This window comes from Rutidosis leptorrhynchoides, chromosome 1 (genome assembly GCF_046630445.1).
Source record: "Rutidosis leptorrhynchoides isolate AG116_Rl617_1_P2 chromosome 1, CSIRO_AGI_Rlap_v1, whole genome shotgun sequence".
Lineage (NCBI taxonomy): Eukaryota > Viridiplantae > Streptophyta > Magnoliopsida > Asterales > Asteraceae > Rutidosis > Rutidosis leptorrhynchoides.
In genome coordinates this window covers 120789502-120804963 of record NC_092333.1, presented here as the reverse complement: position 1 = coordinate 120804963, position 15462 = coordinate 120789502, and the positions used below count along the sequence as shown (strand labels likewise).

The 15462-nt window shown below is 29.8% G+C and overlaps 1 protein-coding gene across 1 annotated transcript; it reads left to right on the top strand.

Moving 5' to 3' along the window:
• Positions 1-209: 209 nt before the first annotated feature.
• On the top strand, positions 210-3070 carry LOC139888656 (uncharacterized). Its single transcript, XM_071871653.1, has 8 exons — positions 210-365; positions 465-741; positions 861-930; positions 1354-1437; positions 2044-2149; positions 2340-2458; positions 2549-2828; positions 2993-3070. Exons 1-8 carry the CDS (start codon positions 210-212, stop codon positions 3068-3070), a joined length of 1170 nt encoding a protein of 389 aa, XP_071727754.1.
• The last annotated feature ends 12392 nt before the right edge of the window (positions 3071-15462 follow it).

Sequence of the window (15462 nt, the reverse complement as noted above, 5' to 3'; positions counted from 1 at the left end):
CATCTCTACTTCACACATCTGATACACAATTAACCCGCCCATTATACAATTATTTTCAAAATCATTTTTGTTATTTTGAATTCAAATTCTCTCTCGGTTTCCAATTAGAAAAATTTCCAGGTTTAATTTTTTCACTCAACTTCAATAATCTTGATGTTTTTGAATGATTATCTTCTAACTTATGTTTCTTTTCATTTTAGTTTTAAATAATGGCCACATCGAAGAACATCATTCCAGTTTCAGACATTGACGGACGGAAAGTTAATTTTACCATAAAAATTAAAGTCGTTTGGCTCCTTCAAAAGTTGGGATATGGTTACGATGAAGGCAAGCCCACTTTGGAGCTAATAGTTTCGGATGAGGAGGTTTGTGTTCATTATCTATTATTAGTAGATTTCATAAATCTCTTTTCATTTTAGAACCTTTTTATATGTTCTTTTGTATGTTTATTTTCTCCATATTAGGGCGCTAAGATTGTAATCAACATCCTTAACTCCCTTAAGGCCAAATTTGATAACCTCATTAGGGAATGGTGCTTCTTTTGTATTTCTAATGCTGTTGTAGTTGATAGTCCGCTTCAATTCCGGACTAAACATATCCAACATGAGTACAAACTCATGTTTACTAAGAAAACAACTATTGTGCCATTCCCAGTAACCAAATGGAGGGGAACTAATGGTTTTAGTTTCATCCCTTTCGATGTTTTGAGATCTAGAGGCCTTAAAGTTGGAGTTTCTGCAGGTTAATAAATGTTTATTATCTCAATTTTTTTTGTTTTTTTAAACATGAATATTGATTTTGCTTTGACTTACAACACTTTATAATGTCACACAAATTTTTTTTTTTTTGTGGTCCTTTAGATGTTATTGGACGTGTATCCGGTTATTCAGAAGTACATGATTTTCGAAACAGTGGTGAACTCAAGTTCAAGTACATCAATATTTAGCTCATTGATTTAGAGTAATATGTAACACCTTTTTAGTTTAAACCATTTTCAGAATAAATTGCTAACACCTGTTCTTAAAATCATAACACACTTATACAATGTTTTTGAGTCATTTTTAAATAGTGGCTTGAAATTGGATGCAACTCTGTGGGGCCAATTTTGCATGGATTTCGAACACCATATGAAAGTTTTGGCTGATGATGCTTCCATAATCTTAGTGATTCAGTTTGGAGTCACCAAACTGCACCAAGGTTTTTCCTTTTAAATGTTATACAACTTATATATTTATTTTGAATTAACCAATAAATATATCTTTTTCATATATGATTATCATTTTTTTAATTATAAATGTTTATGTAATCTTATTGATTGTGTATACCAAGTTCTTTTGTGTTTTAATGCTACAGAGAAACTGGCAGTTTCTACCGACTGAAAAACACGAACGTTTTGATAGACACCGATCATCTGCAAATCGTTGAGTTCAGACAACAGTACATTATTACCAAAAACATTAACTTCAGACTATTAATGAATACTGTATATATGTTAAATTTAACATATTTCAATATATTTCAATATAAAAGACTAATCTTATTTTCTGTATTTATTTTTACTTGAACCATTTTTCCAAAAAAGATGACAAATTTATGAGATACTCAATCATTTTCCTAATAAATGAAAATATACATGTTGAAAGTGTTCATTTATTTATCCTACGAAGTTTAGTAATAAATTCAAAAATCATGCTCACATAATATATAATTCTGTTAGTATTCATTAAATGTTATTATTGATAAATGATCTAAAGGTAATTAATTCACTTCGTAGTACATTAAAGTTTTAATTCATTAAATATTAAATTCATTCATTTTTACTAATAACATAATAAAACGCATATTAAACATAGTAGTTCCCAAAACAACTAAACCAATTTCCATTTAATGCTCAATCATTTTTTCACACCTTCAATGAGTACATTAATTGTGCATTTAAAACAAATATACTACAGCTTATTAGTAAATTTATATTTGCATTCATGAATTGAACATTGTTTTCTACTTCATTTAAAGTAACTAACTTGCTTATTGTTATCGTAGCCTCACCGATATCCATTCTTCTGAAGATTTCATTTGTTCGTTAGCTCCTTCGTTGTCAATTTCTTCTGCACGTGATCCAAAGTCCTTTTTTAAAAAGGCTCATTATGTTGGTTTAGATCAGTTGAACCCTACCATGATAATCATTTTAATGAATTTTTTCACCACATATTTAACCAAACCTATCTCCAATATTTAACTTTTTAAATAAAATATTTGCAAGAAGGTATCTATATTATTCAGGCCACAATCAATACCATTCTTCCTGATAACACTTGGTACTAATTGCCTGCAAGAAGTGTAACAAGAGTGCTAAACTTGTTATCCCCAACTGTGATCTTACATTGGATGTTGATCAACTTTTAAACTTGGAACGGAAGTGTTACAGTTGTATCGATAAGCCGGAGGTGGTAGTGAGGTGAATTACAATACACTCTAAATAGATTTGTAAAAGATTAGTTTTTGTCTTTACTCATACTTTGTCTGTCTTGAAATATTTACATGCTAGGTTTAAAGTGCCGATTCGGGTAGAAAATCAAACCGGCACAACGTCTTTCACTATTTTTGAATCTGTGGTGAAGAAGTACGTTACCCCATCGGCTTATGAGTTAATGAAGGTGTTGTCTGAAGATGATGATTATCCTGAACAGCTGGAACTTCTTTTACAGAAGACCCTTTTGTTTAAGATAGATGTTAGTGGTTATAGTAGAGAACGGGGAATTCAAAACTATACTGTTAAAGATGCGACCGATGACCCAACATGTTTTGAAGTCTATGAGACTTTCAAGGTAACATTTAATACTTTTATATGAATTTATTTGGATACAATATATATTTATTTTATACTGAGTAATTGTCTTTTGTTTATCTGTATTATCATTGATTTTAACTTGCTGTTTGTATGATGTTTAAAATATCAATAGTTTCTTAACCTATCTTTAATATCACTAAGGTCGATCATCAAGTGGGTTTTGAAGATGTTGAGATTGAAGAATCGTCTTCCAAACAGACTTCTTATGGGAATGTATGAATACTTACTATAATACTCAGTTCTAAATTAATTTCATATCGCGTTCATTTTTAATAATCTTTATTAAACTCATTATAATTAACTTTGTAGTGTGCCTCTAATGCTTCTGGAAGTCAGACCTTTGATCTCAGTCATGATACTTGTTTCAGCCCGCCTCTCAAAAAAAATCAAACAAGAAGGAATCAAATCTCCATCATCTGTTAAGTGTTCAACAAGAAAGGTTAAATTGTCTGATCGTTCTAGACAATTACCCTCATCCCATTCATGATTTAAACAAGATACATTTGTTAACATTTAATTTTGGTTTCCTTCTATGGAATTCCAGTAGCATGTAAAATATACAATTATATTTTCCCTGCACTATTTTTGTTCCATATCCATCTTGATATGGATCACAATCTAATTTATTTTGTTTAAATTTTTATTGTGTTTTTTGTTGAGGTTTTTTATTGTTATTGACCTATTTTTATTATCCTAACCCACTCTCATTATAACTAAAATTTGACTTTCCAATTTCCTTTATAAAATTAAATTTAGAAGGAAATTAAAGTTATAAATAGTGGAGCATTTATTGGAGTGCATACATGTTAACTTACCAAGTCGATTGAGTAGCCCCCAAAATCTACTTTAAACCCTTACTTCTCAGAAAGCAAGTTGCATTTTTCTGATCTACTTTCTTCTGTAACAAGACCTCTCAAGTATACCTAATACTTAAACCTCAACTTCATTTTCCATCATTTTTAAACTTTTTTCAAATAATACAAAAATGGATCAAGTTTCAAAGAATATTGTAGATGCTCTTCCTGAAGACATACTTGGTGAAATCTTGTCAAGAGTCGGTCAAGAATCATCGTCTCACTTGTCGATTGCGAGATTGGTTTGCAAATCCTTTCGTAAGCAATCCGAACATTATTTGGTTTTTCGAATGCTTTCCTTAGATATGTGTCCTATACTAGCTTGGGGTATCCCGGAGATGGTTTATCTTCTCCATCGGTGTATGATAAATAAAAACCCTAATGCAATTTTTTTATTGGGTTTGTTAGGTTATTTTGATGGAGTATACACCGACTTAGGGCTTCGTTATTTAGAAGAAGCTTCAAACTGGCAACTTAAAGAGGCAGTTTATGTGTGACAACCCGGAAATTTCTGACCAAATTTAAACTCTGATAACTCCGACAAGATAAGCAAATTGATGTGTTGCATTAAAATATTTTTTCAATACATTTAATTAACCATTGGACTTTACCCTATGATTCACGAACAACCTATAATTTAAAACTCGAACCCGTCATGATTTATATATGATTTTACTTTCTTAAACGAAGACATTTTATGATATAATAATTTCTATTATTATAACCTCTTAATAAAATGATTTTGAATATAATTAGTTCTAGAAAACTAAATTTTATAATATTTATATATGAAATGATAAAAAAATTTACTATTAAACGATGCTATTTCAAATTAAAAATTTTACGTATTAAGTCATTTTATTTTTATGATATAATTTTTGTAATTTTTTTAAGAAACGAAGTTAAATTAAAAATGTACAATTTGTAAAGCACAACGTACAACAACGTGTAGCTTAAATAGTTGAATTTAAATTAATTCATTTACTATTCATTGAATAGTAAATGAAATGAAATTAATTAATTTACTATTCACATGAAAGCGATATGATAGAAATTATTAATTATAAGTTACATAAAATACCCCTGAAATATTTTAATAAATACGACTTTTTTTAACGGATTCAATTTGATTCTAAATCTATTATTATATTATTATATTTTATTTTAATATTATTATATTATTATATTTATTACATTATTATATTTAAATTAATATTATATTATATATCTTTGTTCAGTCAAAAACTAGGAAAACACATATTACGCGTACAAACTTTATAAACAAACCTTTTTACAACTAATTTTATAAAGCTTAAGACCAAAACAGATATATATGTATATTAAAATATAAAAAGTGGAATTTTTATCCATATTTTTACCCGTCAATTATTAGCAATAGAGTACGAAATACCAGTCCGTAAAAACTGTCGGCATAAACTAACAAAAATGGAGAGGCTATGATTACACACGTTTGATTCTTTTTATTATTATATTATTATTTTATTATTATATTATTACTTTATTATATTATTATATTATTATATTATTATATTATTATATTTATTATCTATATATATGTTCGATCATCTGTGAAGACATTCACAAAAAAAACTTCACATATTACTCCGTATCATATTCATTATTATTATTATTATTATTACTATTATTATTATTAAGATTATTAGTATTATTAATCTTATATAATTTTTTATATTAATTATGTATACATAAAATACTACGACGGAGTTATGTTCGGGTGATTTTAAAATGAGTTTTCAAATGGGTTAAAGCTAAGGAATTTATGGGTTATATCTAAGGAGGTTATGGGTATTGTTCGGGGGTTTTGTTCGTGAATCAAAGGTCAACCTTGCATTTATCATTTCCGTTGTGTGTGCACACTTTTCCTACAATATTGAACCACAATATTGATATGTGAATTTCATTACTCCTTTTATATATATATTTTTGGACTGAGAATACATGCGCCGTTTTATAACTGTTTTACGAAATGGACACAAGTAGTAAAAAAATATTCTACGTTGAGTTGTACCACTTTACATATTTTTCCCTAATAGCTTGGTAACTAATATTTACATGTTGTAAGAGCATGTAAGCGCGAATCCTATTGATAGATCTATCGAGTTTGACAACCTCAACCGGGCTAGTTGCTCTAGTATCGTAAACGGTTGCATAGTACTTCATTTTTACTACACTTGGTACAGTGTAGGGAGATTTCATAATAAAGGGAATATGCCACATTAATTGTTAAGTATGGTTACCAAAGCGCTCAACAACTTATAGAATACTTTTATACACTTGCGAGTGTACGGATATTTATGGAAACTGAAATCTTGTGGTCTATTACTATTACGGAAATGATTGATTATGATAAACTAATGAACTTACCAACCTTTTGGTTGACACTTTTAAGTATGTTTATTCTCAGGTATGAAAGAAATCTTTCGCTGTGTATTTGCTCATTTTATAGATATTACTGGGAGTCATTCATGGCATATTTCAAAAGACGTTGCATTCAAATCATTTGAGTTCAAAAAGATTGTTAATAGATGACTGTCAGATTAGTCAATTATATTTAGGAACATGATAATATCATTAGTATGCATATTTGTAAACTTTCGTTGAAATGAAAGTTAGTCTTTTTAAAAGAATGCAATGTTTATAAAATGTATCATATAGAGGTCAGTACCTCGCAATGTAATCAACTATTATGAATCGTTTATAATCTGTATGAACGGATCGTTAAAGTTGGTATCAAAGCTGTGGTCTTAGCGAACCAGGTCTTGCATTAGTGTGTCTAACTGATAGTTGTTAGGATGCATTAGTGAGTCTGGACTTCGACCTTAGCTGCATGTCAAAAAGTTTTGCTAATCATATCCTGTCGAAAATTACATGCTTATCATTCTTAGTCTAAACACATCTTACTGCATTGATTGCATGAATAGTGTATGGAAAAAATTCATATCTTAGCTTATCTGTTACTGTATACTTTGCCTGACATATTTCGTAAATTCCTCCGTAATCTACGAAATCTTTTGTTCTATATATATAGATATTCTATATAATTAGAATATCATCCGATAGTCGGAAATCATTTTATATCGAAAAATCCTTTATTCAATCGTACGAAATGGAAATCTCCACTAGTTCAAGTCCCTCGAATTCCGATATGGAATTCCACTCAAGCTCCGAAAGCAGTGTGATCGGAATGGATCAACCAATTAGCCATCATCTATTCTGGATGAATTAGGGGTGGGTTCGTAGTCTGCTTAATCATTGGAGACAAGAAGAAGGTGATCCCTTCCATCCACCACATTGCCCTCTTGGCGAAGAACCTGAAGTACTTACCGGCGAAACTGTCCGAGACACCATTTTCTCTCTCATTTCTAGAGTATCTCGTCATGACTATATACTATCTCAAATTCTATATCTTATTCATCCACTCGTCCGAACCGACAATCATCCCGGTGTAATAGAAGAAGTCAACGAGCTTCGCGCTCGGGTAGTGGCTTTGGAGAATATGGTGCAAAGGTTACAAGCACCAGCAGCAGCACCGGCAGCAACAGTACCATCACCACCACCAACAGCAACATCCGCACCCCACACTTTAACATCACAATCGGTACCTCGAGCATCAACGTCACACACACCATAGATACCAAGGAGTACCAACAACAACAAACGATGAAGTATTGATTCATAACTTCATCGGAGAAATATTCTACGGTGATTATGTAATCTCTAAAGTTTTAGAGATTATTTATTCAAATCATAGCCGTAAACCAAGATGAATGGATGGATAGAAATGATACAGGGAAGAATAGAAACCCTGACAAGGATGGTGCACGAATTACAAGCTAGACTTGTTTACCAACAGCATCAACAGTACCTCCAGCATCACCGTCAGTATTACCAACACCAGCAACACCTGTAACACTACAAGCTCCATCAATTACATAACCACCAATGATATCGACAACACAGTCACCAATAGGTATATCGAAAATAACGATTTATGAGGTTATAACTCATTTCCACTGAAGGATTTATATGTATATCTTATATATATAAATTTTTAAACCATAATAAATCTATCCGTACTAAGCTATTATGTGTGAATCTTAACTACTCGGTTAATTCATATTACTAATATGCTATGATGTACATCCTTCGTCAGCAACTTAATCATCGTTAACTACAATCTCTGTTTCAATTCAATGAATTCCATTTCATAATAAATCAAGTGTATTATTCAAATATATATTTGATTTTACACTTTCATCATCGATGTACTCGAAACTTTTCAGATAACATCATTCGTACCTTGCGAAGTTCACAAGATTCCACTAACACCAACATCATGCATCAACAAATAATGAAGTATTGATTCATAATTTCAATTTCATTGAAGAAATGCTCCGTAAAAGTTATGTAATTTCTAAAGTTTTTAGGGATTATTCAATTCTAGTTTCAACCGTAAATCAAATAAGCTTAATTTAATAATAACTCATTAAATCTATGTTACATCTGAAGAAAATATACACATATATATTTTCATAAAGAATGTAATAAAATTCTTTTGTACAAAGTATTAATTGTGGAAAAAAAAATTTAACGGGTAGGTAATACCCGAGAGATATATAAATTCACAATTAATATGTTACATTCTTCGAATTTGATCCCGCAATCATCAACCATACTCACTACTTTCACAACAATATACATTCTTTCATAGAAATCAAAACAACTATACTCATTCAAATTCAATTACATATTCTGATTTTGAAATTGCGGAATTCAATTCGAGATATAACCGGTATCATCACTCTTAGATTCCTACATATTTTAAAGCTATACCTTGACTTCAAAACTGTGCTAGAACATCATATGTATATTAACAATTACGATATGTGTTCAAACCCTCCAAAATTTCTAAAGACACTTCAAATAATGAACAATCGAGATGATGATCTCACCACATGTTACCCACAGTTATGTACCTGAAAAACTCTTGAAACCAAAGTCATAATTTAAAACGTATCTGTGTCAGACCCGTTGGCATTTATTAGCTAAAATAACTTTTCAATCCCTTCTAAAAATAGACAGTTTTGTCACAGCTTCAACGAACCAACTTCAATTGTTCATACGAGTAAGCCTTATTATAACGATTATCCCTTCATCATTGTTACCGGGGAACCTTTCATATCTCGCCACATTAGCAGTAAACTTATCAACAACTTCATTGATCTTTAAGTCTCTTCGAAAAATCACTATACTTATTCATTGAAACCCTATCATGTACTCATTTGCATCTTGTAATGGTAGTTGCCATACCAAAAGCTTGAATCATTATTCTCAAATTTTCGCAGCAATTTTACGCCAACAGTTATATATATACATATAACGTTTACCTTCAAGACTTACAGACTTCGAATGTGAAGTTTTTGAAAAACACCCTAAACTGCGAACTGGTTCTCGAAATTTTGAAAAATGCTGATGAAGCAGCAAAAACTGTAAACGACCTTAACAGTAAAAAGTTTGATGATAAAGAATAGTGTGTTGGCAAAGCTCGGAAAAAGAGAAGGTTTGGAACTGGAAAACGGATTGAACAAACCATGAAGGAGGCTGTGGACAAATCACAAAGACGAAATCTACCTTCAAAGAATCCAAATGATTCAGTATCTACTGAAGTCATTAACGAATACCTTGCTCCTGACTCTAAACCCTTACGGACAATATTCTTCATCATCCTCTGATCTTGGATATTCTAAGATATCATCATATCTTTCATTATAAATATCTTAGATATTTCTGAAGATATTTTCATAACTTTTCTTAGCTGAAATCAATTATCTCTTTGCGATATCTGTGTTACATCATAAAATAAACTATTATTAGTTTCTAAGTTCTGAAACCTTTGAGTTTAAAATATGAATGTTTTTGAAGTAGTGTTGGGAACTGAAGCATGAGTTAGTATAATATAATGACACTTGATCAACGTGATTATATTACAGTAAGTCATGCTGAGTTTCTAAATGGAACGTGATGATTCACAGAATCATCATGTCATCATGTGCCATGTTACACGACTCTTGTATTCTACTTAACCTCTAAACATATCAAGAAAATATTTTTCTTGATGATTCGGTCTTTTCTGACGTATTCTGGTAATTTGACAAATCAAGATCGTGCCATTACAATTTCCTTCTTAGAACATTAATTATGTTCATTCCGAAATTTATATCTACAAATTCTGGACCATTACATGCGGTGCTTAATGGCAAGAAGATAAAACAAATGAATAAAGCTCTGAAATAGAAATTGGAGTATAAATCGCAGCAAATAGGAGAGAGCATTAACTGTAAATGACAATGATTATTGAAGACAGAAGCAGGGACTTTGAAATATAATGGGAGATATAAAACACAACAACAACCCAGAAATTACAAACCATATATATGAATGCATATAGCAATTTAAAGACACGGGAGAACTAAAAACACTATAAAACCAAGAGTATTGTAGAAGTAAATAGATTCTTCCGGCGGTAGATGAAAAAGAAGAATGACAGATATAAAAGTTAGGAATATATCAAGAAGCAGAACTGGATGGAGCATATTGACGAATGATTCAAAGTTTGAATTAAAGGAAAAAGAATAGAAGGTGTGAATTGTAAGGAAACAAAGGGGTGGATTTATAGTAAAATATCCGACAGGGCAATCAAAACAGATGATCGCATTTAAAGCGGATCCTAATTTCCATGATTACCGATGAATCAAATCTTATTACGAAGATTTTCTCTAAATCCCTTGAACTCCAAAAATCAATCATATCTATGTCAAAAGATATGACGAATCTACATTTATTCATTTCACTCTTCTGTGATAACTTCACTCGTACTCTTCACAGAAATTGAATTGTTTTATCTATATTACTCAATGATGGTAAAACTTTAATTTCCAGCCCATATGTGTCACAAAGACATACTTATTGTCAGCCATGACCATTCCAATCAAATTTCAGGATGAAATTTCTTTAACGGGTAGGTACTGTGACAACTCGGAAATTTTCGACCAAATTTAAACTCTGATAACTCTGACAAGATAAGCAAATTGATGTGTTGCATTAAAATAGCTTTTCAATACATTTAATTAACCATTGGACTTTACCCTACGATTCACGAACAACCTATAATTTAAAACTCGAACCCGTCATGATTTATATATAATTTTACTTTCTTAAACGAAGACGTTTTATGATATAATAATTTCTATTATTATAACCTCTTAATAAAATGATTTTGAATATAATTAGTTCTAGAAAACTAAATTTTATAATATTTATATATGAAATGATAAAAAATTTACTATTAAACGATGCTATTTCAAATTAAAAATTTTACGTATTAAGTCGTTTTATTTTTATGATATAATTTTTGTAATTTTTTTAAGAAACGAAGTTAAATTAAAAATGTACAATTTGTAAAGCACAACGTACAATAACGTGTAGCTTAAATAGTTGAATTTAAATTAATTCATTTACTATTCATTGAATAGTAAATGAAACGAAATTAATTAATTTACTATTCACATGAAAGAGATATGATAGAAATTATTAATTATAAGTTACATAAAATACTCCTGAAGTATTTAATAAATACGACTTTTTTTTAACAGATTCAATTTGATTCTAAATTTAATATTATATTATTATATTTTATTTCAATATTATTATATTTATTACATTATTATATTTAAATTAATATTATATTATATATCTTTGTTTAGTCAAAAACTAGGAAAACACATATTACGCGTACAAACTTTATAAACAAACCTTTTTACAACTAATTTTATAAAGCTTAAGACCAAAACAGATATATATGTATATTCAAATATAAAAAGTGGAATTTTTATCTATATTTTTACCCGTCAATTATTAGCAACAGAGTACGAAATACCAGTTCATAAAAACTGTCGGCATAAACTAACAAAAATGGGGCGGCTATGATTACACACGTTTGATTCCTTTTATTATTATATTATTATTTTATTATTATATTATTACTTTATTATATTATTATATTATTATATTATTATAATATTATATTTATTATCTATATATATGTTCGATCATCTGTGAAGACATTCACAAAAAAAACTTCACATATTACTCCGTATCATATTCATTATTATTATTATTATTACTATTATTATTATTAAGATTATTAGTATTATTAATCTTATATAATTATTTATATTAATTATGTATACATAAAATACTACGACGGGGTTATGTTCAGGTGATTTCAAAATGAGTTTTCAAATGGGTTAAAGCTAAGGAATTTATGGGTTATATCTAAGGAGGTTATGGGTATTGTTCGGGGGTTTTGTTAGTGAATCAAAGGTCAACCTTGCATTTATCATTTCCGTTGCGTGTCCACACTTTTCCTACAATATTGAACCACAATATTGATACGTGAGTTTTATTACTCCCTTTTTATATATATTTTTGGGCTGAGAATACATGCGCTGTTTTATAACTGTTTTACGAAATGGACACAAGTAGTAAAAACATATTCTACGTTGAGTTGTACCACTTTGCATATTTTTCCCTAATAGCTTGGTAACTAATATTTACATGTTGTAAGATCTTGTAAGCGCATCCTATTGATAGATCCATCGGGTTTGACAACCCCAACCGGGCTCGTCGCTCTAGCATCGTAAACGGTTGCATAGTAATTCGTTTTTACTACACTTGGTACAGTGTAGGGAGATTTCATAATAAAGGGAATATGCCACATTAATTGTTAAGTATGGTTACCGAAGCGTTCAACAACTTATAGAATACTTTTATACACTTGCGAGTGTACGGATATTTATGGAAACTGAAATCTTGTGGTCTATTACTATTACGAAAATGATTGATTATAATAAACTAATGAACTTACCAACCTTTTAGTCGACACTTTTAAGCATGTTTATTCTCAGGTATGAAAGAAATCTTCCGCTGTGCATTTGCTCATTTTAGAGATATTACTGGGAGTCATTCATGGCATATTTCAAAAGACGTTGCATTCAAATCATTTGAGTTCAAAAAGATTGTTAATAGATGACTGTCAGATTAGTCAATTATATTTAGGAACATGATAATATCATTGGTATGCATATTTGTAAACTTTCGTTAAAATGAAAGTTAGTCTTCTTAAAAGAATGCAATGTTTGTAAAACGTATCATATAGAGGTCAGTACCTCGCAATTTAATGAACTATTATGAATCGTTTATAATCTGTATGATATTTAGGAACTATTATGGTTTGTTACAGCAACTATGGCGAAGGAACCTCCATCCTTTTGCTGACTTGGCAACCACATGCCCTATATCCGACCACAGAGTTTATTTCCCACACGTTCATGGCTTTGAACTCACCATACCAGACTGTATGTCGTGTTTTTGGACTTATGAGTTAGGGCTTTTTATAAATCGATTTAGGTATAATTAGATTTATGTTATTATTATGTGAAAAAACTTTTGTTATTTTGTATAAAATTTACTCATCTATTATTATTATTATAAATTTCGATTATGATATTAGTATAAATGTTTCATTTTTCCTTTCTTATTTTGTATCAATTTACCTCATGTAATGTTAATCTTATTTCTAATACCATCTAAAACAATTAATTGTTAAATAATGTTTATGATATATAAACCATAATAACTTCTAAAATTGGACTATTATATATAAAGGAGATATATAATATGTATATAAAATTGGACCATATTTTGAGCCTTATTTCCTAAACGTCTCTTAATATATAATTATTATATAATATTTTACAAGTATATTTTAGTTTTAATTTATCATCATTTCATTGGACAAGTGTTCATATACCATGTAAATTTAGTAGCCCCAAAAACTACTTTAAAGCCATAATTGTTAGACTAAAACTTGCATAAATTTGAACTACTTTCATGTTCTACAATATCTCTCAAGTGTCTATTTTTAACAAAAATATCTATTTCAACTTTTCATATTTTTTTACTTTTTTTAAATGATACAAAAAATTTATCTTATTCAAAAGAATATTCTAGAACTCATTCCTCAACCTATGTTGAGTCAACTCTTATCCAAAATTTTAAATATTCGAAATTCCTTTTTATTGACTTATAAAATAAAATTAAAAATAATGTTAATATTGTCTTGCTTTTCAAACAAAAAATAAATTAAAAATATACTTTCCATATTCAGCTTTTTTATAAAAGTTTTTGAAGGATATTTGAGGTTTAAGTTTATCATTATTTAAGTGCACACATGTTCACATATCATGTCGCATCAGTAACCCCAAAAAACTACTTTCAAGGCTTACTTTTTAGGCGCAAGTTGCATCATTCTGAACTTACTTTCTGCTTCTACAGAACGTCTCAAGTACACACCATTCACAAAAACTTTAACTTTATTTTCCATCTTTTATATCTTTTTAAAAATAATGAAAAATATCATAAGATCAAAAATATTGTCGATGTTCTTCCTCATGATTTGCTTGGTGAAATATTAGCAAGAGTCGGCCAAAATTCTTCGACTCAATTGGGTATTGCTCGATTGGTTTGCAAAGCCTTTTTTAATTAAGCAAGCCGAGCATCCATTGGTTTATCAAAGGCTTTTCTTTGATCATTTACCTGTAGGGTCTTGGGGTATCCCTCAGATGATTTATCTTTACCATCGTTGTTTGGTAAATAAAAACCCTAATGCCATTTTATTTTGATGGAAAATACACCCAAGACGGGCTCCGTTATTTAAAAGAAGCATTAAACTGCAAATTAGTAGAGGCTGTTTATGTTTATGGATTGGTGATGTTTGCATCTCACGGTGTAAATGAAAAGGATATCAGTTTAAAAATTCTTAATCAGACATTCCCACCGATACTGGATTATGTGGTTGCTGTGAGAACAAAGGTTTATGACCTCATACATCAAACATGGAGAAGGAACCGCCATCCTTTTGAATTCGTGGCAACGAGGTGCCCTATATCCGGCCACAAAGGTTATTTGCCACACATTCATGGGTTTGAACTCACGATACCAGAATGCATGTTGTGCTTTTGGGCTTATGAGTTGAAGCTTTTTGTGAACCGATATGGGTATAATTAGATTTATGTTTTTTTAGCCTACAATTAGATTTATGTTAGTATTATGGGAAAAAAATCTTTTTGTAACAACTATTGAAATTACTCCTGTAATTTTAATATAAATTTATCCTTATATCATGATAACAGTGTTGGGCCATTTTTTCTGTTAACAAAGTCTGTATTACTAACAGCACTATAGTTTCTAACCAATTCCTTTAAGTATAGTAGAATAAACTAATAAACACTAATATAAATAGTTCTTAGTTGATTCAAAATTGTGATTACTTACAAATCAAATTTACCATAGACTAATCCCTACACAATAGGGATGTAAATTCCTGTTATCAATAAAGTCAAGTACAACACAAAACATTTCTTTATCCGTTGGTATTTAGTCAATAACCATAATCTCGTTTTGAAATTTGAAATTGTGGATCATAAGAAACATAATCATTCGTTATCTTCAAAAACCTAAGTTTTAGGATATGTTTGATAAAACTTGATTGTCATGAATAATAACTTGAGAAGATCTTCACGTTTAAATAAATCAAATCAAAATGAGACAAATGTTTCGGAACCAGCTACAAATAAGCGAAAACACCATACAAAG